At 44.2% G+C, this 24,533-nt stretch overlaps 3 protein-coding genes across 3 annotated transcripts; 1 reads left to right on the forward strand and 2 right to left on the reverse strand.

Annotated features, from left to right (window-relative positions):
• Positions 1-1,613: 1,613 nt before the first annotated feature.
• On the reverse strand, positions 1,614-7,975 carry LOC115043726 (butyrophilin-like protein 1). The gene is made up of 5 exons (XM_029502397.1): positions 7,899-7,975; positions 5,783-6,097; positions 5,631-5,651; positions 2,916-3,194; positions 1,614-1,645 (listed from the first exon to the last, which is right to left on the reverse strand). Exons 1-5 carry the CDS (start codon positions 7,963-7,965, stop codon positions 1,614-1,616), a joined length of 714 nt encoding a protein of 237 aa, XP_029358257.1. The 5' UTR covers positions 7,966-7,975.
• Positions 7,976-9,126: 1,151 nt separating this feature from the next.
• Positions 9,127-18,108, reverse strand: LOC115043992 (butyrophilin subfamily 1 member A1-like). The gene is made up of 5 exons (XM_029502806.1): positions 17,640-18,108; positions 16,332-16,646; positions 13,581-13,859; positions 11,662-11,766; positions 9,127-11,149 (listed from the first exon to the last, which is right to left on the reverse strand). The coding sequence occupies exons 1-5, from the start codon at positions 17,704-17,706 to the stop codon at positions 11,100-11,102; spliced, it is 816 nt and encodes a 271-aa protein (XP_029358666.1). The 5' UTR covers positions 17,707-18,108; the 3' UTR covers positions 9,127-11,099.
• Positions 18,109-22,203: 4,095 nt separating this feature from the next.
• LOC115043732 (transmembrane protein 74B-like) lies at positions 22,204-23,776 on the forward strand. The gene is made up of 2 exons (XM_029502411.1): positions 22,204-22,395; positions 23,180-23,776. Exons 1-2 carry the CDS (start codon positions 22,204-22,206, stop codon positions 23,774-23,776), a joined length of 789 nt encoding a protein of 262 aa, XP_029358271.1.
• Positions 23,777-24,533: the final 757 nt, after the last annotated feature.

The raw sequence follows: 24,533 nt of genomic DNA on the forward strand, positions 1-24,533 counted from the left end.
AAGCTGAACTGTTCACAACACGTCTGAACACAAAAATCAGTGTTCTAAAAAAAAGATTAGATTGGACGGCGAAATATAACTGTTATCATATTGATAACCAGTTCAGTTAAAATGGAAGTCCCATAAGTATGAATACAGATAAGACACATTGAAGGTTCATTTGTTATTTTAATTAACATGTAATTATTATAACAACAACCAAGATGAACTTATATTACCAGAATCTGATATTTTCACTGCATACAGAAATATTTTCAACACAAACCTGATCCTGTTCACAGGATATTGATTTATTATTGACATCTGGAGAGAGGAAGATGAATCTGGGAATCCCAGAACTGATTTATGTTTGTAGCAGCTGAATTCACAGGTTAGTATCAGAGGTTTAAATATCAGGTTCACCTTGAACTGATGGAACTCTTTATCCGTATAACCATCAATAAATGATAAAAGGACAGAAATCTACTGTAACAGATGGGGGTTCTCCTTTGTTATGTGGAGGAAGGAGGAGTTACAGAAAGCTTTTCGTGGCCGATGCTTCACCTCTGGTTCTCAGTTTTGGGTAACCAAGGCAGCACCAGTCATTCAGGCCACCCCCCAGTTAAAGCCCCTCCTTTTCACCTCATACAGGTCAAAGTTATAACTCGACCAGACAGCCAGCTTCAGTGTAACAAACAGCTCATGATGATGATCACAAACGTCTGATGCTTCAATCAAACCAAACAGTTCTGCTGTCTAAATGTTTCGACACAGACAAACAAAAGTCTTCATGAAGACTTCATGTGTTGAACTTTATCAGTCCGGAGTCAACTCACCAACAGATCATCATGAAAGAACCTGAAACAGAATGAGGGGTAAAGTGGAGCGGAGTGGAGCAGCATCACAAACTCAGCGTCTTTGGTTCGAATCCTGACAGTCCTTTCCTGAAATAAAAGAAACAATAAATCTAAAGTCAGATTTATTTAAAACTGATCCAAACCAAAGATTCATTTCTTTGGCTGTCAGGTTGTTTTCACGTTTAAGTCCATGATTGAAGACTAAATCAAGAAACCACACTGTTCATCTGTTTGCTATTTTTGAGCTCAGTGTGAAATAAAAAAAAACAAAAAGCAAAAGATTTGTTTTTTTCCATCTCAAATAAATAAACAAATAATAATAATAATAATAATGATGTTTCCATTTTCTGGTTTAGTATTCCAGGTCAGGTCATTTAAAGAACACAGTTTACAGCTACAGTTCCTGATCATCCTCTTAATCCTTCTTTTTCAGGGGAGCCTGATGGACCTGAAAACGTCATACAAAGTCAGACTTCCACCACGTTCTGATCTCTGAGGCAGAGAAGCTAAATGTTCAGAACATCAGACAGGTTACATCGTGATTAGACGTTGGTTATGATTTCAAACTTGATTGAAGGAAGAACCTCCATCTTCTCATCATTTAGTGTCAATGTTGATTTCTGGTTGGTCTCCTGGCTGACGGAGTCCTCTGGACCTAATACAGGACGAGCTGCGTTACACTGACCTGTGGAGAATATCCACGATTCTACAACTCAGTGAGTCAAACAAAACAGACTCACAGCAGCAGTAACACAAACAGGTGGAGGCAGCTGAAGGTTACAGGACTTCTTTCTGGGAGTCTGATGGACCTGAAGGAGGGAAAACAAAGTTAGAATCCAGAAAATCCCAGCTGAGCAGAGTCCTGGACCACGAAGCAGGATCTGAGGTTATGGAGGGAACTTCAGGTTTAACTCTGGTTTTCAGTCGGGGGAAATCACCATGGTAACTGATGCTGAACTCCTGACTATGATGATGAGTCTGATCAGCTGGAAATAATGTCCAGTGTTTCTCTGATCGGTCAGAGTTCATCTTGTTAAATGTCACAGGTGTCACAGTTTGTTCTCAGCTCATGTTCAGTCTTTCACATGAAGCCGCTCGTACCTGGACAGGTGAACTCAGGGTTAACTCAACTAGTTGATCTTCAGCTTGTTAGTGCAGCTTATCAGGTTCAGTGGAGACAGATAACAAAGATATCCTGGTCTGTTGAAGCTGCTTCGTGGTCCAGGAGAGGAACAACAACACAACTGACTGGACATCAGACACAGACACACACTTTGTGCTTTGGTTGTGTGTTTATCATCAACAACTAAGTGTCACTCACCTTTAGTACATTTAATGTAACCTTTGGCTGTAAGAACAGCAAGAACAACAACAACACCAAAAAAGAGACTCCCAAAAACCGCAGCAACAATCCATCCAGTCAGACTTCCTGTAAGAGAGGACAGAACGTGGATGTGAGACTCAGAGTTTGGTCTCATCATGTTGATCAGACATCAACATCACAGCTTCACAAAGAGAACAGCTCAGTGTGATCAGATGAAAACACTACTGGGACTGTCTGAGTATTAACGTTTGATTTCTTTGGCTCACGTTGACTCGTATTATTTCTCTTGCTCATGGAGTTCAGCTCGTACACATCACATTCTCACATGTTCTGCTCCTGAACAACCAAAACAACCAGCTGCAGCAGGTCATGAACCAAAGTGTTAGGAAGCTCCATTTCTACCAACATTATTCCCATCTCATCTAGAGTCAGAGACAGAGTCTGGTTCTAGTTTCTATCTGAAGAAAGAAACAGATGAAATGATCAGGAACTGCTGAAAGTGTTGATGTTTGTTGTTTGATTCATGTGACTCTGCTGCTGTAAAACTGCTGCATGTGAATAAAACTCTGCAGCTCCTGCAGCCTAAATCACTTTAGAGAAACAAAGAGAGAAAGATCCTGACAAAACAAATCCCTGATTTCACCTTCATCTGAGGACTGAGACACATTTTACACTCTCAGATTCTTTGTCCCAGTTTGGTTTGTATTCAGTCTGAACAGATATAAAATCTGATAAACAATCAAGACGAAACTCACCAGACAGACGAACGTAGGTCTCAGCCTCAGTCTGATGTCTGATGCTCTGCTGTGTAGATACACAGCGATAGTAGCCGGTCTTGGTCACTTTAATTTGGAGGGTGATGTCGTAGCTTCCTCCTCTTTCAGAGATCTTTGGTTCTTCAGCAGGGATGATGTTTCCTTCTCTGTCCTTCCACTGGACTTCAGGTTTGGGTGAAGCTCCATGAACTTCACACTGAAGCTGAGCCCAGTTATCCGTTTCAGCAAGTGTCACAATATTTGGCTTCTGAGCTGTTCCTGTAAACATGAACAATGTGGACAAAGTTAAACACAGAAGAGTCAAACAGGACGTCAGAGTCCACCCAGAGGTCACCGACAGTCTGATGAGAATCATAAACTGTGACCTTCACCGTCTCCAGATCTGACCCAGTTCAGCAGATAAAGGAGACAGTCGTCTCCACCTTCATCATCTAAACACCAACTGAGGGAACGAGTTTGCGAACAAGTTCATCCTCCAGTCTTTTCCATTTCTATTCCACTAAACTGAGAATAAAACTGATCTAAAATACGAGACACAGGCTGTTAAAGAACAGACTCACTGTGTGTGATCAGCTCTGATCTGTCTCTGACACACTCAGTGTTCACTTCATTTGGTACAATCTAACACAACTGTTGTGTGATGAGTCGACTTCTCTGATGCTGATGATGTTCAGTTTTTATGTCTGAGCTCAGTGAGAACCACAGAACTGAACCGACTCTTTTCTGACAGTCCACACAAACTGAACATCACAACTGTGACAACATCTGTGTGTCTCCATTCACTGAAGTCTGCGTCTTTACCTGCTGCAGGTGACGTTTGTTTGTCATGACCTCATCGATGTTTCAGTTTAATTACAGAATCTTTTTTGCTTAAAAAATGTTTTATATTGAGTTTAAGTAGAAAATACATAACAGAGAAAGGCACAATAGGAGGATTTACTTTTGACTTGATATTATGAGGACTATTGATATTTGTCAAGATGAAATCATGTGAAATTTGTTAAGACGTAAAGAACATCTTCTATCCCACTAAAACAACGTAAAGATTATGTCAAGTATTAACTGTGTCACTGACACACACTCAGTGTTCACTTCATTAGGTACGCCTGTACAATCTAACACAATCGAACACAACTGTTGTGTGATGGAGTCGACTTAAACTGACTGAATTCAACATAATCTTGTTTTTCTGAACACGGATCAGTGTTGTCTGAATAGATCTAAATCAATCAGGATAAATCTACATAAAGTGAAGGGTAATTATCCTCACGTCGCAAATCAAGAGTGGCGCCGTCACCGTGACGTCATAACACAACAGACTCACCTGGGATGTTTTCGTCACTTCTGTCTTTTAACCTTTTGTGGCTCAGAGGTTGCATACGACCCGACATGAATGTGGAAAAGTCCATAAATACATTGACTACATATTTCCACATGGAGCCAAATGTTCATATAAACACGTTATATCTCATCTGAAAGCTCAGATGTTCGTTTTTTTCATCGCCCTTAACGATCTTCACGGCGGATTTACGACGTTCGAACAGGAACGTCTCACTTTACGGCAGTCAGCCGGCAGAAACTAGCTTGCTTACTTGTGTCGCCGCCGTTAAAATCTGTTTATTGGTCCAAAAAGAGACTTTTGAAGACGAAGTGGGCTCGATTTAAAGAAGAAGAAGCCGCAGATTGAATCCAGCTGGTTTTAAATCCAGTGGATGTAAAAACGAGCCAAATTAAAGTGAATGAATTCCCGCCTTTAGTTTGAACGCTGCTCTTCAAACTTCCGCTTCATCTACATTTCTGTCAATTTTCACTTTGGACCGAATAACTGACCAATGAGCTTCAAGGTCTCTGACATCAGGACCCGCCCAGCAACAAATCAAACCAATCAACACCTTTACAGCACCTACACGACGTCACTAACGAACTCTTTAATCCTCGGCCAATCAGAGGAGCGCGCCTTTCGGCGGCCCCTCATGACTTTGATGGACAGCTGCTTCCGTCCAATAGGAAGTGAGCTCCGTGAAAAAAGTCAGAGCGTGTCGGCGGTAAAAGGAGCTGCCTGCCCATATATGGAAGTTAGCGTAGCCGGACTTCCTGCGGCGGAGGCCCGCCCACAGAACAGAGGAAGTCCTTATCGGGCCACAGAGAGCAGATCGAATAAACTAAAGATGGAAATGTGGATGTGAACATGAAGTGCAGCTTCTTTTAGTCGGCTTTAACATTCAGGGACACTTTTAGAGCCACTCAACACTTTTCTCTTCTTTATTTGGAGCTCTGGAGAGCTTTTCTAAAGCTCTGTAGTCTTCTGATGGAGATGATCTGTGCTGCACTTTGGGAAATATCTCAGAGACACTTCAGTCTATCAACATGACATTTGGTACAGATGTTGGACGCCAGCTGACGAACACTTCCTGTAAATTTCAGCCTGATAGTCCAAATTATAGCCAACTTACTGAACTTTGAATGTGTAATAAAAATATGAAAAGCAGCAGGTTTTCAGATGATTGTGTGTCTGCTCCTGAACCAACACATCTGTGTTTGTGGTAGAAATGAGACTAACACAACATCAGACAGCTCAGTGTGTTCTTTGCAGTGATGCTGAGGACGTGTGTTGGTTCTTTATAGTCTGAGAACAGCAGAACATTTAAGATGAGCGTGAACGAACGGCTGGAAATGAACACAACCACAATGAGCCATAAGAGGTTAAGGGACCATCTAAAAGGAAAAATAAAACACGTTAGTTTGTGATTTCATTCCGTCAACAGACAGATAACAAACATAAAGACGGTGTGAACGGTGATAAAGACACAGACTTTAACAACATCTGCTTTTATGAAAACACTCACCAACAAGAAGCTTCACGTGCTGTTTCTGATTTGTACGTCTAAATTCACAGCTGTACTTTCCACTGTCAGACACCTTCGTGTTGCTGATCTTTATGGAGGCGTTTCCGTCCTTCAGTCCTCCAGGAAAATGTGAGACACGACCTTTGAACTGCTCATGTTGACCTGATAGATCTTTACTGGAAGAAAGACCACCTTCATACACATAAACCTCCTTCTGACCGTCAGCCCTCCAGTCAAACCTCTCAGCTGTAATATCCTCTGAGATGGAACAGGGTAAAGTCACATCATGTCCTTCTATCACTGTGATCTCTGGTCCTGGAAGACAAAACAGATTTTAATTATTGTGTTATTTAGAAATATAATCACAGACTCCACACCTCAGTTGTGTTGTGATTTTTGTCCTGAAGTCAAAGTGTTGTGGAGGCTGATGGTTTATTTTCTTATAAAACATCTTAAAGAACTGAACGAGTAAAATCAGGTCATGACAACAACATTTACAGTGTTGAGGCCACAACATTAAATACAGACAACCACATTTATTCACTAAAGACACATAAATCAACGTATCTGTGTGTTTGTGTGTGTTCGACAGGAAAACAACACAATCAGCTGCCGTGTTCACTGTGAACAGGTAACACAATCTAACTGCTGAGCTGCTGCAACAACAAATATTAACCACCAGTGAAGTCCATGGGATGGAGGAATTTACAGGCTGTTATTAACATGGACACAAGATGGCGTCTGCTACAGGAAGTGATGTCATCACCAATCAGCCACTGACACAGTTTCATGTCCAGACCTGACGGAGCTGAAGACAAACAGACCAGGAAATGTTTTCGTGCCACTTTGACAGCATAATAACGTTTCTGAATTTATTATCCTGATTAATATTATTGAGGACGAAGCTGTTTGTCTGTTTTCAGGGATTTTGCTGTTTCTGTTTGTTCTGATTTGTTTTAAAGTAAATCCATCATTATGATGATTAAACACTGATATGTTGAAGACAATGAGGTGAATCTGCAGTCAGTTTATGTTCATATTCATTCAGAGCTCCGGCTCCAACATGGATATGAACATTAAATCAAAGCCGTCTGTGCTTTTTATTTCATTCTGGTTCAGATTCTGCAGATTTTATATTTCAGCAGAGAAACCAGCCAGAAGTTACACAATGAAGGAAGCTGTCAGTCAGTCAGGAAGGAAAGGAGGAAGAATGTGACACCTTCTGATCCAGATCAACGAGGGCAGACTGAACAACACAAACTACATCCTACCAACCATCACACAGGTGAGACGACACCTGATCCACACAAACTGAACAGTGTAACCTTCACGACTGCTGATTCAGACTGAATCTCTTTGATCTGGGTGTTCCTAATAAACCGACTCCTGACTGCTTCATTCATGAAGGCCGCCCTGATACAAACTCAGCTGACCCCTCCAGGCTCCTGTAGACGAGATAAAACAAAGCGTGTCCTCAGAAACAGTTGAGAACTGAACTAACAGGTTTCACTGTTCCACAACAATCATCAGGAACAACATCTCCACCCTCATTTTCCTGAGAAGGAGGGAGTGTTACCACGGAAAGGTGGAGGAGGTCCAATATTCCTGAACATCACCTGAGCTGAATGTTCATGATGACAATCAGTCAATAACCAATGAACCACCTGAGCACCTGCTGCTGTGACGGAGTTCATCACAACTACACAACTACACAACAACACAACAACACAAATGAACTCACTTTAGATTTGATCAGAGAAAAAGAGAACAACAACAGAATCAAATCAGAATCTACAACATCTGTGATCTGGAGAGGATGGAGACACACACACAGACACACACAGACACACACACACACACACACACACTCAGACAGACAAACAGACAGACTCACACACACACACACACACACACACACACACACACACACACACAGACTCACACACTCATCTACACTTGTCCTGTGTCGTCATAACGTCCCAAACCTCCTCTGGACCGGAGCAGCTCTGTTAACGGCTGTTATTAACGGATGATGTCATTCAATGACGTCACCGGCCGTTTAACAGCATCGTCACAGGTGCCGGTGCTGACGTCAGCTGTCCCTGATGGTTCTCACCGGCTTCAGCAGCTGACGTTGATCCGGACCAGATCAGGACCCAGAGACACACCGGAAGCAGCTCCATGGCGGTCCGACTCTCCACTACAGTCACCGGCCCACATCAGGAACATCTGGAGGACCGAGCTGCAGCCTCCTCACACTCTGATTGGCTGATCACACACCTTCTGCACGGCCTTCACAATAAAAGCCTGTCCTGGACGGACCGAAGACCGCAGAACCGGGTCGGTCCGGACAGACAAAACACAATCCTGACTTTACTTCTGCTGTGAGAGAAACTCATCATTTAACTGAAACAACACAAAAAGGATTTGGACTGTTGGACCAACAATTCATGTCAATTCAATCAGACTGATGAATCAGCTGAAATCAGAGTCAGAGAGCGGACAGCAGGTGGCGCCAGTTCTACGTCATGTTGTGCAGGTGTGACGTAAATCTGACTGATCCACCTTCCGTTAAAGCTCTGTATGTAGGTGTGTGACTGATGTCAAAGGAAAACAGCTGTCTGAACATCTTTTTGGTATCAGAGAGGTATTTTTCTCTGAATAAAGCTCCATGTTGAACCCATCACAGAGGACTGAGACATACTGAGATCTCCTCTTTTATTTTTGAAATTCAGTGGGTTTTTTTCACTTCCGTTTCCAGCACCTTTCTACAGGTAGGAAGTTACAGCATTTTCAAATTAAAACGTAAGGGCTATTTATGTGCAGTGTTCTCCAGAAAACACCGTCTTTATGTAGAACTGTTACTGAACTAAAAATGATTTCTGAGTTCTGTCCATCCACAGCGGGGATCCTGGTGAGGCTAAATAACCTCAAAGGAAATGACCGCTTTCTAATTACTTCAACTGTTTCTCATAATCAGTTGCTCCTTATTTCACAGACTAAATGGACCTCAGATCATCAGTGATGTCTTTCACTGTAAAAATGTCCCGAATGGATCAGGACATGTCACATGTAGGGCTGCAGACCAGAATGTTTCCAGACAATCAGTCATAACTCCCTGAAGACTAAACTGACTTTCACACGTTTTTTGTTGTTGTTTTGTTTTTTTGTTGCTGCTCTGATACAGGACACATGGTTCGGTGTGTTTCAATATTCATAGTGGGGTTAACAGTAGCAGAATATCCTGATGTATGATATATGTGATGTATGACAGGGATTTTGCAAAACACACACACACACACTATATACACAGTAATATATGATAGAGAAGCAGAAACAGATAGTGGCAGTAAAGTCAGCTATTTTAATAAGTTGAAGAAACAATATATGAAGACATTATATATCTATATATAACATAACAATAGACAGGAGTTCTACATCAGAGAAAATGAAAATATATATAAATCATACATGAAGTATCAATATAATTCATATCTATGTATGTATATCAGGTCTGACAGACACCGTTCTGTTTCAGGAAGCAGGTTCAACAAACTCAGTTCCCTAAAATCCGTGTGCTGTCTTTTCTCTGGCCATGGCGTTCTTCTTCTCTCGCTCCAGACTTTCCTCTCCGGCTGAGGCGTCGTTCCTTCACTCCTTCATCCTCAGCGGGAGGAGATGAACATGGTTTGAGTGACGTTTCACTTCACACCATCAGTGTGCGGCCCACCTTCTCTCTGACAGCCATCAGCTGTCACAGCTTCTGCCAGCAAATGCCTTATATGACACACCTGGTCTTTCCAGGTGAACCAGGAAGCTGAAGGTGGATGGAATAACACCATCTCTGAGTTCTGCTGTCTGTATTTTTCAGACATGAGGTGTCTCCCTTTAGTTAGGGTGCATTACATGAGAATACAGTATTCATGTTCAGTCTTCCTGTTTCTGGTGGTCCGCCGATTTAAACAGCAAAATGCTGCAGTTTTGGCATCTTTCTCTTTTCTCCTGTTGCCAGGCAACCAGCAGGACACCGATTCAAGATGGCGGCCGCACTTCTTCCGCCCCTACAGCCAATATGGCGTCTTTATGTGTCATGGCTGGACCCGTACCAGAGAAAAACAGCAGAGGATTCTGGGTAATCCCCACCAACTACATGATCTGAAATCAGAGTTATGTGGAAACATGAAGATGACTCAGCGTTTTTATATCATCTGTCTCACTGACGTCACCTTCTGTAGAAGGAACACGATGGCGCCTCTCGGAGCCACAACAGAAGATGAACGGGTTTGTTTTCTTTTGTCCCAAATACAAACAGGTGTGGAATAAACCTGCCGAACCTAAAGTCCGGGCCGCTCCGTCAGAAGACGTCACACTGCGGTCACATACACAGACGGTGATTGGCTGCTGGTCCGCCATGTTGGAAGTGGCAGATCCGCCACGAGAACAAATACAGGTGTTTGAGAATAAAAAGGACTGTGACGTCAGTGACGATCACCGAGACAGAAAATGAAAGTCTGCAGTGAAATGATGAACTCCATTGATATTTTATTCACTTCATTATTTAGCTGGAAATTCTTCCATCTCTTAAAAGGAAAAAGCACCAATTTAATAGAGACGAGCTGATGACTGAGGGATGGAAACAGTCAGTGTGAGCTCAACTCGTTAACTTTGGAAAACTTCAGCTAAACAATCCAAAGATATTGAGTTCAATAAGAAACAGTCCATAAAGGTTTAGTCTACATTTGTTTGGAGGCAGTTTGACAAGAACTCCAACAGATGAGACGGAGTTCTAAACTGTGGAGTCGGCCAGAGTTACCAAAACAGACAGTAACAGCTGAAACAGCGCTGCTAAAATACTCTTTAAACATCAAAATCAGTTCATTTCAAGAAAGACATCATTCAGAAAAACTGAAAACAAAACAGGCAAACACAGGTGTGTGTGTCCTGAGTTTGTCTATTTAAGGCCAAAATGGAACAGAAAGAAGTCGGCTCTTCGTTTTGTTCTTGAAGTTCAGTCACTTCTTGGTGGAGTTCAATCTGATTCTGCAGCCAACATTCAAATGGAGGGAAACAAAATTAAAACTAATTAATCTGAAGATCTCAGCCTCCTCAGCAAACAGACACACAACAGCTGAGAGCTACTGGACGTCTTTCTGGGAGTCTGGTGGACCTGCAGGATCTCAGCATGAAATCAAAAGTAAAAAAAAAACAAACAAAACAACTAAACAAATGGTGATTGGTGTTTTGGTTTCAAATGTTTTGTATTCCAGGTTATTTATAGAAGAACACAGTTTACAGCTGAAGGTCCTGATCAGACAGCTCATCCTCTTAATCCCTGTCTTTCAGAGAGGTGTGATGGACCTGATGAACCTGATGGAGGGAAAACAGAGTTAGAATCCAGAAAATCCCAGCTGAGCAGAGTCCTGGACCACGAAGCAGGATCTGAGGTTATGGAGGGAACTTCAGGTTTAACTCTGGTTTTCAGTTGGGGTAAATCACCATGGTAACTGATGCTGAACTCCTGACTATGATGATGAGTCTGATCAGCTGGAAATAATGTCCAGTGTTTCTCTGATCGGTCAGAGTTCATCTTGTTAAATGTCACAGGTGTCACAGTTTGTTCTCAGCTCATGTTCAGTCTTTCACATGAAGCCGCTCGTACCTGGACAGGTGAACTCAGGGTTAACTCAACTAGTTGATCTTCAGCTTGTTAGTGCAGCTTATCAGGTTCAGTGGAGACAGATAACAAAGATATCCTGGTCTGTTGAAGCTGCTTCGTGGTCCAGGAGAGGAACAACAACACAACTGACTGGACATCAGACACAGACACACACTTTGTGCTTTAGTTGTGTGTTCATCATCAACAACTTAGTGTCACTCACCTTTAGTACAACTGTAGCCTCTGAGTCTAAGAACAGCAAGAACAACAACAACACCGAAAAAGAGACTCCCAAAAACCGCAGCAACAATCCATCCAGTCAGACTTCCTGTAAGAGAGGACAGAACGTGGATGTGAGACTCAGAGTTTGGTCTCATCATGTTGATCAGACTGAACATCACAGCTTCAGTGTGTTGATGCTCCTCTGATCTCCAAAGATCAGCAGATGAAGGTCATCAGGCTCAGAGATGTCAGCATCCATCTGATGGCCTCTTTCCTCCAGCTGGCCTCCAGCTGGGCTGCACAGCTGACAGCTGGCTGGGCCTGTCCTGTCCAGGTCCCTGTCCCGGTCCCTGTCCCGGTCCTGTCCCTGTCTGTCTCCAGTCCAGGCTGTGATGGACTCTGTGCTTCACTCAGAATAAATGCTGCTAAAAGCTGACAGACGTCTAAACGTCTTCTTGTCCCTTCAGTGATGAACCCCTCAGTGTGTTTATTGTGCTGACATGAACAGACACACAAACAGCAGCTGCTGCTTCATTTACTGGACAACAATCCAACTTCTGCTGTTTGACAAACTACACATCAGTAAAGTACCGAACCATTTGGTAGGCCCTTCATGGAACAATAGGCCCTTATGTCCCACATGTTTTCATTACAAATCAGGTTGTATTAGTGCTCACTGCTTTACAGGCTACTGTGTGTGTGTGTGTTTGTGTGTGTGCGTGTGCCTGACTGTCCAGGCAAAAGCCCTCCGCCGCGAGTTAATGTCCAATCATTGTTGTGCCTCCGCCCATTCACAGTGACGAACCTATCACACTGTTGCTCACATACACAGAAGCAGGAAAACTTCTACCTTGAAAACGACAATTTTACGTCTGAATGCTCTGAACAGTGATTTAATGAATGCTACCATGGTCACACCAAGACCCGCCTTACTCTGCGTCTGATTGACGGGTGTTGGTGTGACCATAGAAGGATTCGTAATATCACCTCCGGACTCGCCATTGCTGCACACAATCTCTAATAGTCTGTGTGAGGTTGCTGTGCGCGCGTTTGTGTGTAAATAAGATCCAACTCTGGCTGGCTTACCATGAAAACTTATTCTACCTTCACCAATCATCGTCACATCATCATCAAATCTTTATGTGGTTGCCCCCTTTGCAGCTCTTGTGGCTGGCTGTCTGAGAGCCAAGTCTGATGGCAGCTTCAATGAGTTGCTTCACTTCACACTTCATAACGCGCCACATTTAATTGTTGTAATGGTAACAGCGTTGTAACGATGGAAATAGGTAATTACCTGTTTCTGAAAAAAATAACGGCGTTACAAAGGCTTAAAGTGTTACTCAGTACCAGAATTGTTTGGAACTTGTTCTGACTAGCAAAATAAGTAAATAATTTTGGGAGGGAAAAAAAAGTCTCTTCATGCACAAAACACCGTGGGCTACCTATACCGTTGCACCCCTAGTTTTTATTTCTGTGGTCACATGATGTTGATGGCATGTAGAACCTGATTGTTCTCTGTGGATCTTGTACATTTTGATTCCTGTAGACTTCATTTCAGACTTCATCACAGCCAGATGCTCCTAAAGCTGCCAATTAACTGATGAAAGAAGTTCTGCCTCCTCTGTCTGATCGACACACATTGGAGTGTCACAGTGATCAGGTCCAGCTCATATAACAGTCCTTCACAGTTGTACAGAGTCACATCACACACAAACAACAATCCGTCAGGTTGCTGCTAAAAGGTTGATTCATTTTGATATTTATCAGCCTTCGAGATATTAACTCCAGCTGTTGAGGACACCTCACATTTTCAACCAGCAGAGACGTTTTCATCCAGATTGTGGCCCAGACAGGAAATGTTCTTTGGCTTCAGGCTGATTCACATCAAAATTTTATTATTTTAATTAAAATAACACTCACCATTCATAAGAACAAAGATCTTAGCATCGATCTGATGTCTGATGGTCTCCTGTGTAGAGACACAGCGGTAGTAGTCGGTCTTGGTCACAGTAGTTTGGAGGATAATGTTGTATTTTCCTTCAGTTTTTGTGACATCTGGTTTCTCAGCAGGAATGATGTTTCCAGCACTGTCCTTCCACTGGACCTCAGGTTCTGGAAAAGCTCCATAAACTTCACACTGAAGAAGAGCCAAGTCTTTGGTTTGATTAAGGATTGTGACTGACGGTTTTGGAGCTGCACCTGAAAATGTAGAATAAACAACGACAACATTAGAAATGAAACACTGACATTCAGCCATTCTCAGTTTGTATAAGTGAATTACAGACTTTTTAAAGATAAACAGACAACCTGAAGCTGTGAAGCACAAATGAAGCATTTATCAGTTAAATCTCAGCTGTTCATCTGTACATCATAATTCAAACACTGTGAATTCACAGAAAAACTCAGAATTAATGAAGTTATCACTGAAGGAGATTGAAGTTGTCTTTGATTGTTCAGTTTGTCTGTTCTGTGAGTTATCAGGTCTAAATGAAGTCGGGGAGAACTGCAGGTTATTTAATCGTACTGTCAGACAGAAAACCTCCATCATTAGCTGATCTGTAGTTTATAAAAATCTTCTTTATAAAGACGCCGATTCAACTAGTTGGACTACTTTTTGATATTTTCACTAAACTACAAACAATTATGGTCCAAAAAGGAACCAGATGAAATAAAGTGACATGAATCAGTGAAGGATTAAATGTTAGAAAGCTCTGAGCTCACTGAACCATCAGGACTCTGTAAACTGATCAGCTGCAGACTGAGTGGGATAAAGATGAACTGTAGTGAACAGGTGAAATGTCTCCACCAGGTGATGGACAGGACGACTGACGTCATCAGAATCACGACTCACCTGGGATGTTTTCGTCACTTCTGTCTTTTAACCTTTTGTGGCTCAGAGGTTGCATACGACCCGACATGAATGTGGAAAAGTCCATAAATACATTGACTACATATTTCCACATGGAGCCAAATGTTCATATAAACACGTTATATCTCATCTGAAAGCTCAGATGTTCGTTTTTTCATCGCCCTTAACGATCTTCACGGCGGATTTACGACGTTCGAACAGGAACGTCTCACTTTACGGCAGTCAGCCGGCAGAAACTAGCTTGCTAACTTGTGTCGCCGCCGTTAAAATCGGTTTATTGGTCCAAAAAGAGACTTTTAAAGACGAAGTGGGCTCTTTTTAAAGAAGAAGAAGCCGCAGATTGAATCCAGCTGGTTTTAAATCCAGTGGATGTCAAAACGAGCCAAATTAAAGTGAATGAATTCCCGCCTTTAGTTTGAACGCTGCTCTTCAAACTTCCGCTTCATCTGCATTTCTGTCAATTTTCACTTTGGACCGAATAACTGACCAATGAGCTTCAAGGTCTCTGACATCAGGACCCGCCCAGCAACAAATCAAACCAATCAGCACCTTTACAGCACCTACACTGACGTCACTGACGAACTCTTTACTCCTCGGCCAATCAGAGGAGTGCGCCTTTCGGCGGCCCCTCATGACTTTGATGGACAGCTGCTTCCGTCCAATAGGAAGTGAGCTCCGTGAAAAAAGTCAGAGCGTGTCGGCGGTAAAAGGAGCTGCCTGCCCATATATGGAAGTTAGCGTAGCCGGACTTCCTGCGGCGGAGGCCCGCCCACAGAACAGAGGAAGTCCTTATCGGGCCACAGAGAGCAGATCGAATAAACTAAAGATGGAAATGTGGATGTGAACATGAAGTGCAGCTTCTTTTAGTCGGCTTTAACATTCAGGGACACTTTTAGAGCCACTCAACACTTTTCTCTTCTTTATTTGGAGCTCTGGAGAGCTTTTCTAAAGCTCTGTAGTCCTCTGATGGAGATGATCTGTGCTGCACTTTGGGAAATATCTCAGAGACACTTCAGTCTATCAACATGACATTTGGTACAGATGTTGGACGCCAGCTGACGAACGGACGGTGTGAACGTGGGCCTGATATCTGCTGATACGACGGTTTTACTGCGGTCTAAATATGAGCTGGAAGTCAAAGAAGAGCAGCGTTTCCGTGTTTGTCGGTTCAATCCTTCGTCAGCTCTACAGATTCTGAGCTGAAAGTCAAATGAACGGAGCCCATGAAACCTCCGACAGCTCGTTTTCACTCATGCTGTGGAAATGGATCAGGTTCTTGTACTTTTGGTGGAAAACACGGTTAAAAATGGGAAAGTATTCAGAGACAGAAATGCACATCAGTAAAATGAACCCTAACAGGTTAAGGGACCATCTAAAAGAAAGAACAAAGCAAAACAGATGTTAGTTTGTGAAATCATTCGTGTAGGAAACAGATAACAAACCTGGGAATGTATGACAGATCTACCTAAAACCAATTTCACCAACGTCTAAGTTTAAAAACAACATTCAAAGATGTTCATGTTAATGCTGAGCTGGAAACAAACACCTTTCTGGTTGAATCTCATTTCATCAGTCTGAAGTAGATTCATCTCAAATTTAATCTACCACAAACTGCTGAAAGGTGATTGTTCAGAATGAACTAAACTGGAACGTGTCAGATATCCAACATGTCTGATCCTTCAGAGGGAATCAGCCCAGATGTGGCTGCAGGTCTGTGGGGACGAGGTCCTCCAGATGTGTATTCTGATGTTTGATCTGAGATCAGATCAGTGAATAATCAGGAGTTTGATGAAAACACTCACCAACAAGAAGCTTCACGAGCTGTGTCTGATTTGTACGTCTAAATTCACAGCTGTACTTTCCACTGTCAGACACCTTCGTGTTGCTGATCTTTATGGAGGCGTTTCCGTCCTTCAGTCCTCCAGGAAAATGTGAGACACGACCTTTGAACTGCTCATGTTGACCTGATAGATCTTTACTGGAAGAAAGACCAGCGTCATACACATAAACCTCCTTCTGACCGTCAGCCCTCCAGTCAAACCTCTCAGCTGTAATATCCTCTGAGATGGAACAGGGTAAAGTCACATCATGTCCTTCTATCACTGTGATCTCTGGTCCTGGAAGACAAAACATGTTGGATTTAGACACGTGGACGTCTTTGTTCTGACTAAACATCAACTGAATTTAGAATAAAATACTTTCACTTAAAGACAGAAACAACTTTACAAATACAAATTCTGAGACATTTGACTGTTTGGTTTGTCTGTTTGTTGTAAAATGACTTGTTTCTAAATAAACAGGTGTCCATCCACAGAATGAAGAGTTTCAGTGAGGCCGTAATGTGGGAAAGTTTCTTTTTCTCCTGAAGACGTTTGAAATGAGGAAGTGAAGTGATCACCTCAGTAAAGACGAGTGTGTGTGTGTGTGTGTGTGTGTGTGTGTCTGTGTGTGTGTGTGTGTGTGTGTGTGTGTGGTCGGCTCAGCTTCCTCAGCCGTTTAGACAGCTCGAGGTGTTTTTGCCTCCATGTCTGAGGGGCGTTTGGCTCAGTGAGATAAATTCAGAAATCTGTAAAATAATTTCAATTATGATCTATGAGAACATTTAAAGTTACTGTTACACATGAAAACTGTTAAACTTGATGTGAGCTAAAACAGCAAGTTGTTTTTTGGGTGTAAATGAAAAATCACTTTATTCTATTAAAAACTAAATTATTTTCTTTTGGAGAAAGAATCACTTTTTTTTTTTTTTTGCTCACTTTAGATTTCCGTGAAAATTTGTTCACATCAGACAACAAAATAACACAAAAGCTTGACAATGATAAGAAATGTGTATATTAGTTTTCTACATCAGTTCTTTCTTGTATAAATCAGCACCTGTGCTCGTGACAATAACAGTTTAATATTTTATATTAACAAATCTTTGCCCAGTCTCATCAATTTCAAATAACCTGAACATGATTTCACATTTATGTCGCTGTCAAATTAAAAGTAACAGCCGACTTTTTAAACAAATATGAACAGAAAAGTTTGTCGCCGACTCATGAAGAAAGATTTTTAAACGACTTTTACAAACACAAAGTTGTTGTTTTGTGTGCAGCTCAGTTTCTCACCGGGTTCCTCGGCAGACGCTGCTGCAGCCCACATCAGGACGCACACACACAGAGGAAGCAGCTCCATAACTGCAGCTGGCACACAAACCTGCAGCTTTTCTGCAGAACGCTTTCGATTCTCGCAGTCAGCCCCTTCACACGGTCATTGCATCATCAGAAGGAAGGAGAGAGTGAAGAAGTGCAGAGAAATCCACAAACTGAACCTGCTCATCAGATCCATTCAGTGATGTTGGAAAATGAAGAAAAGCCGAAGGAGCTCATCTGTTTATTTATTTAAATAGAAATAAAATTAGAGTTTTTTTATTTTATAATATCTGATCGATGTTTTTCATTTCCTGTTACAGTTTCAGTCTGATCTTTGACCTGAAGGGGGCTCAGATCCACCTTCTCCTCATCTGGTTTCTAAAGAACAAGATGGCCGACAGACCTGTGACCTTTGACCCTTCGATTTTTAATTTTTATTTATTTATGTTTGTTGTGTTGGAGAAACAGAGACTTTGTGAGTTTTGTGTTGATTTTGGAGAAAAGTTTAAGGTTCAGATCAGGTTTCAGATTCAGGTCCAATGAAATCAGCCACTTCCCCAAAATGAGAGTTCAGCACTTTCAGTTTTTCATGAATGTGTGGTTGTGGGTTCTTTTTGTGCTCCTTTTGTGTGGGTTAGGGTTAACCCGAACCCCTGCAGGAACACACAGACAGTCTGTCCAATCAGCTGACGTCCCATGAAACACAACCCCACACAGACAGCAAAGAGAGATGAACGTTCACAGCAGTGATCAGTGTGCTGCTGCTTTAACGTTCACTTGTATGATGCTCCGTTAGTTTTCTGTCTTCACTCTGAACGACAGGAATGAGTCTCTCAGCTGCTTCAGGCTGGAGGAGGCTGGGAAATGTCTTCACTCTGACTTCTGCTGCTCAGAGGTCAGTTCCTCTGATCTTCTTTCTCAGTTCATTTTACAGAAGAGAAACTTTTCGTCCAGAGTATCTCAAACGTCAGCTTTAATCTCCTAAAAGCTGTGATCAAGAGTTTTTGAAGTGAAGCAGCGGAGGAACAACTTCTCCTTTACCTCCTCATTCTTCTGTGGAAATGTCAAACTGTTTTGTTTTTCATTTTATTGGAAAATCTGGATTTTGTGATTTCATACAATAAAACCATTAAACTGATCTCCATGTTGTTGAAGCTCAGTTCTCTTTACCAAGTGAGATCTCAGTGTTTTCACAGAAAGTTCCACATTTTACACACAATGATTCTGAGAGATTTTATCATGTTTCAGAGGAACTCTTTGATCGCGGCCGTGTCTCCATGTGGATCTGGGAAGTTTTTTGGTCGTGGCAACAGTTTTAGCTCTGGTTCAGTTCTTTCTCATCAAGGACTCTGAAAATCACAGGAAGAAAAGTAAGCAGAAGTCATTTCAGTATAACTGCTCTCTTGTTTCCTCAGAAATGAAATGTCTTTTCTGCAGATCCTGATCAGATGAATTCCTCCAGCAGACCTGCAGAGGAACCACGAACTGATGATCACATCTAACAGCTTCACAAGGGGAGGAAAAATACTGAGAGTTACTGTTGGAGCTAAAATGTACTCTGGTACAAGTACATGCACAAAGATGAAAGTACTGCTCCGGTGAAGGGTACCGAGAGTATTCATGAAGATGAAGTACAGATAGTACTGCTCCGGTGAAGGGTACCGAGAGTATTCATGAAGATGAACTACAGATAGTACTGCTCCGGTGAAAGAACCCAGAGTATTCATGAAGATGAAGTACAGATAGTACTGCTCCGGTGAAAGAGCCGAAACAAAACCAGCAAGAAAAACTGAACAGCAAATGTAACCTGATATTCAAAATTTTTAAGGAACACCTTTAAATAAAAATCCTTCTTTTTCTCCTCACTTCTGCTCAAGGTCATGATAAAGTGACGGGCTGCTGCTGGGATGAAGATGGAGTCAGTTCAGGTTCTTCTGGTGCAGTTTGGAGAAAATCTGTTTCGTGTTTCATATCAATCTGAATTCTTTTCACATCAGTCCAGTCGCCCCCTGATGGTCATGAAGGTTTAAAGCTCTTCAGACCAGAGTCCAGGTCCAGGTTCTGAACATTCAGAGAGAGACATTAATCTTTGAGTTTTGTCCTCAATGGGCCGCCGTACTCTCCTCTTCAATCACTGTGGAAGTTCATTCATCAACATTTTCCAGGTTTGATGGAGCCTGGACAGATCACAGTCCTCCACAGTCCTCCAGAGTCCATCAGAGTCCTCCACAGTCCTCCAGAGTCCATCAGAGTCCAGTAGAGTCCAGTAGAGTCCAGTAGAGTCCTCCAGAGTCCATCAGAGTCCATCCGAGTCCATTAGAGACTCCAGAGTCCTCCAGAGTCCATCAGAGTCCATCAGAGCCCATCCGAGTCCATCAGAGTCCATCAGAGTCCATCGGAGTCCATTAGAGTCCTACAGAGTCCTCCAGAGTCCATCAGAGTCCTCCACAGTCCTCCACAGTCCATCAGAGTCCTCCACAGTCCTCCACAGTCCTCCAGAGTCCATCAGAGTCCTCCACAGTCCTCCAGACTCCATCAGAGTCCAGTAGAGTCCAGTAGAGTCCTCCAGAGTCCAGTAGAGTCCTCCAGAGTCCTCCAGAGTCCATCCGAGTCCATCAGAGTCCATCAGAGTCCAGTAGAGTCCAGTAGAGTCCTCCAGAGTCCTCCAGAGTCCATCCGAGTCCATCAGAGTCCAGTAGAGTCCTCCAGAGTCCTCCAGAGTCCATCCGAGTCCATCAGAGTCCAGTAGAGTCCAGTAGAGTCCTCCAGAGTCCTCCAGAGTCCATCCTGGAGGACCATCACAGGCTTCAGGTCAGCTGGCAGCAGGGGGGTTGAAGGCAGCGTGGACGGGGCCGTCGAACTCAGCCTGTTTTTCAGCAGATTTTCCAGACGAAGTGAACTCGTCCCCTCCTGGTTGTGGACCTGAGAAGGACTAAGGTGCCGATGACCCCTGAGTCCATCCAGACGGTCTGTGTGGACAATAAACTGGACTGGGCTGAAAACACTGACTCACTCTGAGTCAGCTGGTTTATTCTATATTCTATATTCAAATGTTGGTAGACTGCTGTTTTATTCATCACTTTGTAGATACAGGAACAAATGGACATTTATATTTTATTTTATTTTAGTGTTTTACACTTCTTAAGACTTTTGAATGGGAGCATCTGTAACTGATTCTGATTCTGATTCTGATCAGAGTCCATCACAGGGACAGACAGACCTGATGTTCCCCCACCGCTGACACTGTAATCGATCATGACTGATGATTGGAGTTCAGACTGTGTTCATGTTCATCTGCGCATGCTCAGTCCCTCCCCTTCCTCCCCCCTCAGCATCCCCTCCATCCTCCAGCAGCTCCCTCCTCTCCGGATGTCTCCGGATCTGCTCGGCCGCCTGCAGCAGGTAAGACCCCGCTGTCACTCCGGTCCTCCGCCCGTCTAACCGGAGCCACCGTCGATGGCTGTCCGGTGGATACCGACTCCATCCCGGTCATCCCCCCCCCCCCCCCCACCCCCAGCCGGTTAAATCGGTACTTCCCGTCTCCGTGTTGGCTCATTTGGATGATCCGGATCAGGATCAGGACTCTCCATCCTCCGTCTGCCCGACTTATCAGCCCTCAGGTCGGATGATGAATGAGTCGGTGGCGCTTATCTGTCCGGGCTGGTCCTGATATGATCACACACACAGAGACACACACACAGAGACACACACACACAGACACACAGAGACACACACAGACACACAGACACACAGAGACACACACACACACACACACACACACACACACACACACTTAGTGCTCCAGGTTTCGGCAGGTTGACGTATCAAGGTCACACCGTCTCTGTGCACATCAGGAGCTGACACACTGGCCGGGGGGCCCCGGGCCCTCCTGGCCCCCCCGGCCCCCTCCCTGTGGCACCGGGAGCTCCCAGAAGGAGTTAAAGGGAAAGAGATGTTTTGGAGGAAACTGAATCAGGTTTGATGAGGCCCGTCTCAGTATTCATCAGATCCTGAACCTGCAGCTGTCATCATGATAAATCGTTTAACTGTCACCTTTATCTGTCAGTGGCTTTAAATAAGAAAACAGAATTATGACGTAGACCAGGACCACAGGATCCGGTTCCCTTTGTCCTGAGGCCCGGACTCCTCTTTAGTGTGTGGAGACTGATGAGGACTGAGGTTCTGGTTTCAATTCTTCATTCACCTCAACAGGAAGAAGAGGCTGCGATGACGAGAGGAGGAAGAAATGGAAATAAAATCTACCGAGGTGAGACGCCATTATTACATTGATGATGTGAATTGAATGTTTTTTCGTGCTTCACTGTTGGCACCAAAAGCTTTGTGAGTCTCCAGACGTGGAAAAAATTCTCGTTTTGTCCAAGTTCCAAAAAAACCCCCAAAACAAACAGAAACTTCTGAAGAGTTTGTCACCGTCTGACATGATGACAGAAACTCCACAGAGACCTTTGACCTCTTACTGTGGATGTCACCTCCTCAGTGAGGACGATGGCGGAGACATGAACACACCCAGCAGGTTTCGATGGAGTCCTCTTTTAACGCCGTAGAGCTCCGCGAGCTCCAAGGCGGAGGAGGCCGGCAGGTCGTGTCTGCGGCTCAGGCCTCTACGTCCTGGACGCCGTCCGCCCGCGGCTTTGAGAACGCCTCCTACCAGCCGGACGAGCAGCACGAAGAGCAGGCGGCAGCTGGGCCCTCGACCTCTGACAGCAGCACGGTTCGTTTGGTTCCTCACCTGTCCTCACCTGTCCTCACCCATCTTCACGTCTCCTCACCTGACCTGTCCTCACCTGTCCTCACCTGTCCTCTCCCATCTTCACGTCTCCTCACCTGACCTGTCCTCACCTGTCCTCACCTGTCCTCTCCCATCTTCACGTCTCCTCACCTGACCTGTCCTCACCTGTCCTCACCTGTCCTCTCCCATCTTCACGTCTCCTCACCTGACCTGTCCTCACCTGTCCTCACCCATCTTCACGTCTCCTCACCTGACCTGTCCTCACCTTTCCTCACCCATCTTCACGTCTCCTCACCTGACCTGTCCTCACCTGTCCTCACCCACCTTCACGTCTCCTCACCCACCTTCACGTCTCCTGACCTGTCCTCACCCATCTTCACGTCTCCTCACCTGACCTGTCCTCTCCTGTCCTCACCCATCTTCACGTCTCCTCACCTGACCTGTCCTCTCCTGTCCTCACCCATCTTCACGTCTCCTCACCTGACCTGTCCTCTCCCATCTTCACGTCTCCTCACCTGACCTGTCCTCACCTGTCCTCTCCTGTCCTCACCCATCTTCACGTCTCCTCACCTGACCTGTCCTCACCTGTCCTCACCCATCTTCACGTCTCCTCACCTGACCTGTCCACACCTGTCCTCACCCATCTTCATGTCTCCTCACCTGACCTGTCCTCACCCATCTTCACGTCTCCTCACCTGACCTGTCCTCTCCCATCTTCACGTCTCCTCACCTGACCTGTCCTCACCTGTCCTCATCTTTCTTCCAGGGGGAGCAGCATCAGGATCGTCCCCCCAGGCCGTTGGATGAGGAGGAAGGCGTTCTTGGGCAGGAGGACGGGCAGGACTTCACTGAGCTGACTCCTGCTGACGACCACTCGGCGGACTACGGCTTCATCTTCGCCCTGGTGTTCCTGGTGAGCGGCATCGTCCTCGTGGTCATCGCCTACACCATCCCTCGGGAGGCAAAGGTCGACCCGGACCTGCTGTCGGCTCGCCAGATGGAGAAGCTGGAGATGTACTACGCCCAGCTGGGCTCCCACCTGGACAAGTGCATCATCGCGGGCCTGGGCCTGCTGACCCTGGGGGGGATGTTCCTGTCGGTTCTGCTCATGGTGTCCATCTGCCGGGGCGAGATGTACCGGCGCCGGGCGGCGTTTGTCCGACCCAAGAGGACTTATGGCTCCATCAACCTGAGGATGAAACAGCTGGCCACTGGAGAGGCCGGAGGAGGCGAGGCGTTTTTGGTGGAACATCCGGAGACAGGGAATAACCAACAGCCAGGTCCGGACTGGGACTCCAGATCCGAACCAGGACCGAGTAGTTCTTCTGCTGGGGCTTCTTCTTCTGCACACGGACTCAACTAGCTGAGCCTTGCGTTCTGCCGTCCTCTCAGCGAGCCCTCAGTTGCTAAACGGAGCAGGTCCTCATTTGTGCCAACAGGAGAAGCACATCGTGAGCACCAGGCTTTCAGCTTCAGCCCAACGTTCTGGGTTGAGGTTATGGGATATTTGCTCTGACCAATCAGCAGGGACGTCTGAGGGCTCGGCCCAGTTCAGACGAGGTAAGTCTGTGGATCAGAGCCAGGACGGATGTCAAACAGTAGAGCTCTAATATGAAAGCACATTGTGTGTGATGAACCTGGAAAGATTCAGTGTTGATGCTCAGTTATCACACAAACTGATGTTCAACATTTAAATCCTAAACACCAGATTAACCTGAACACAGATATGAAATATCTGACTTTCATTATCTGACTTGATTAATTAATTGTGATAGAAACTGTCGCAGAAATAAATTGAGGCAACATTTTTGAAAGCAATAACTTCACATCTACAGTCCAAACCAGAGCCAGAGAATAAAATAATCTAATAACAAACCCATCAGGAAGCAGTCACACGGACAAAACAGACAAAACACGCTGAAACAAAAACATGTGTCATCAGCCTCAACCCCCCAGGATCAGTTTGTCTCACAACTTGACAGAAAGCAAAGATTTGAGACATGTTGAAGGACAAATGTTTCTTAGTGACCATCAGACTGAACTGATCTCTTCATTTATTCTTCACTGAAAATATGAAATGTCAACAACTTTAAGAAGTTTGAAGACTTAGCTCCATCAGT

The sequence above is a fragment of the Echeneis naucrates genome, chromosome 5 (genome assembly GCF_900963305.1).
Source record: "Echeneis naucrates chromosome 5, fEcheNa1.1, whole genome shotgun sequence".
In the NCBI taxonomy this organism is placed as follows: domain Eukaryota; kingdom Metazoa; phylum Chordata; class Actinopteri; order Carangiformes; family Echeneidae; genus Echeneis; species Echeneis naucrates.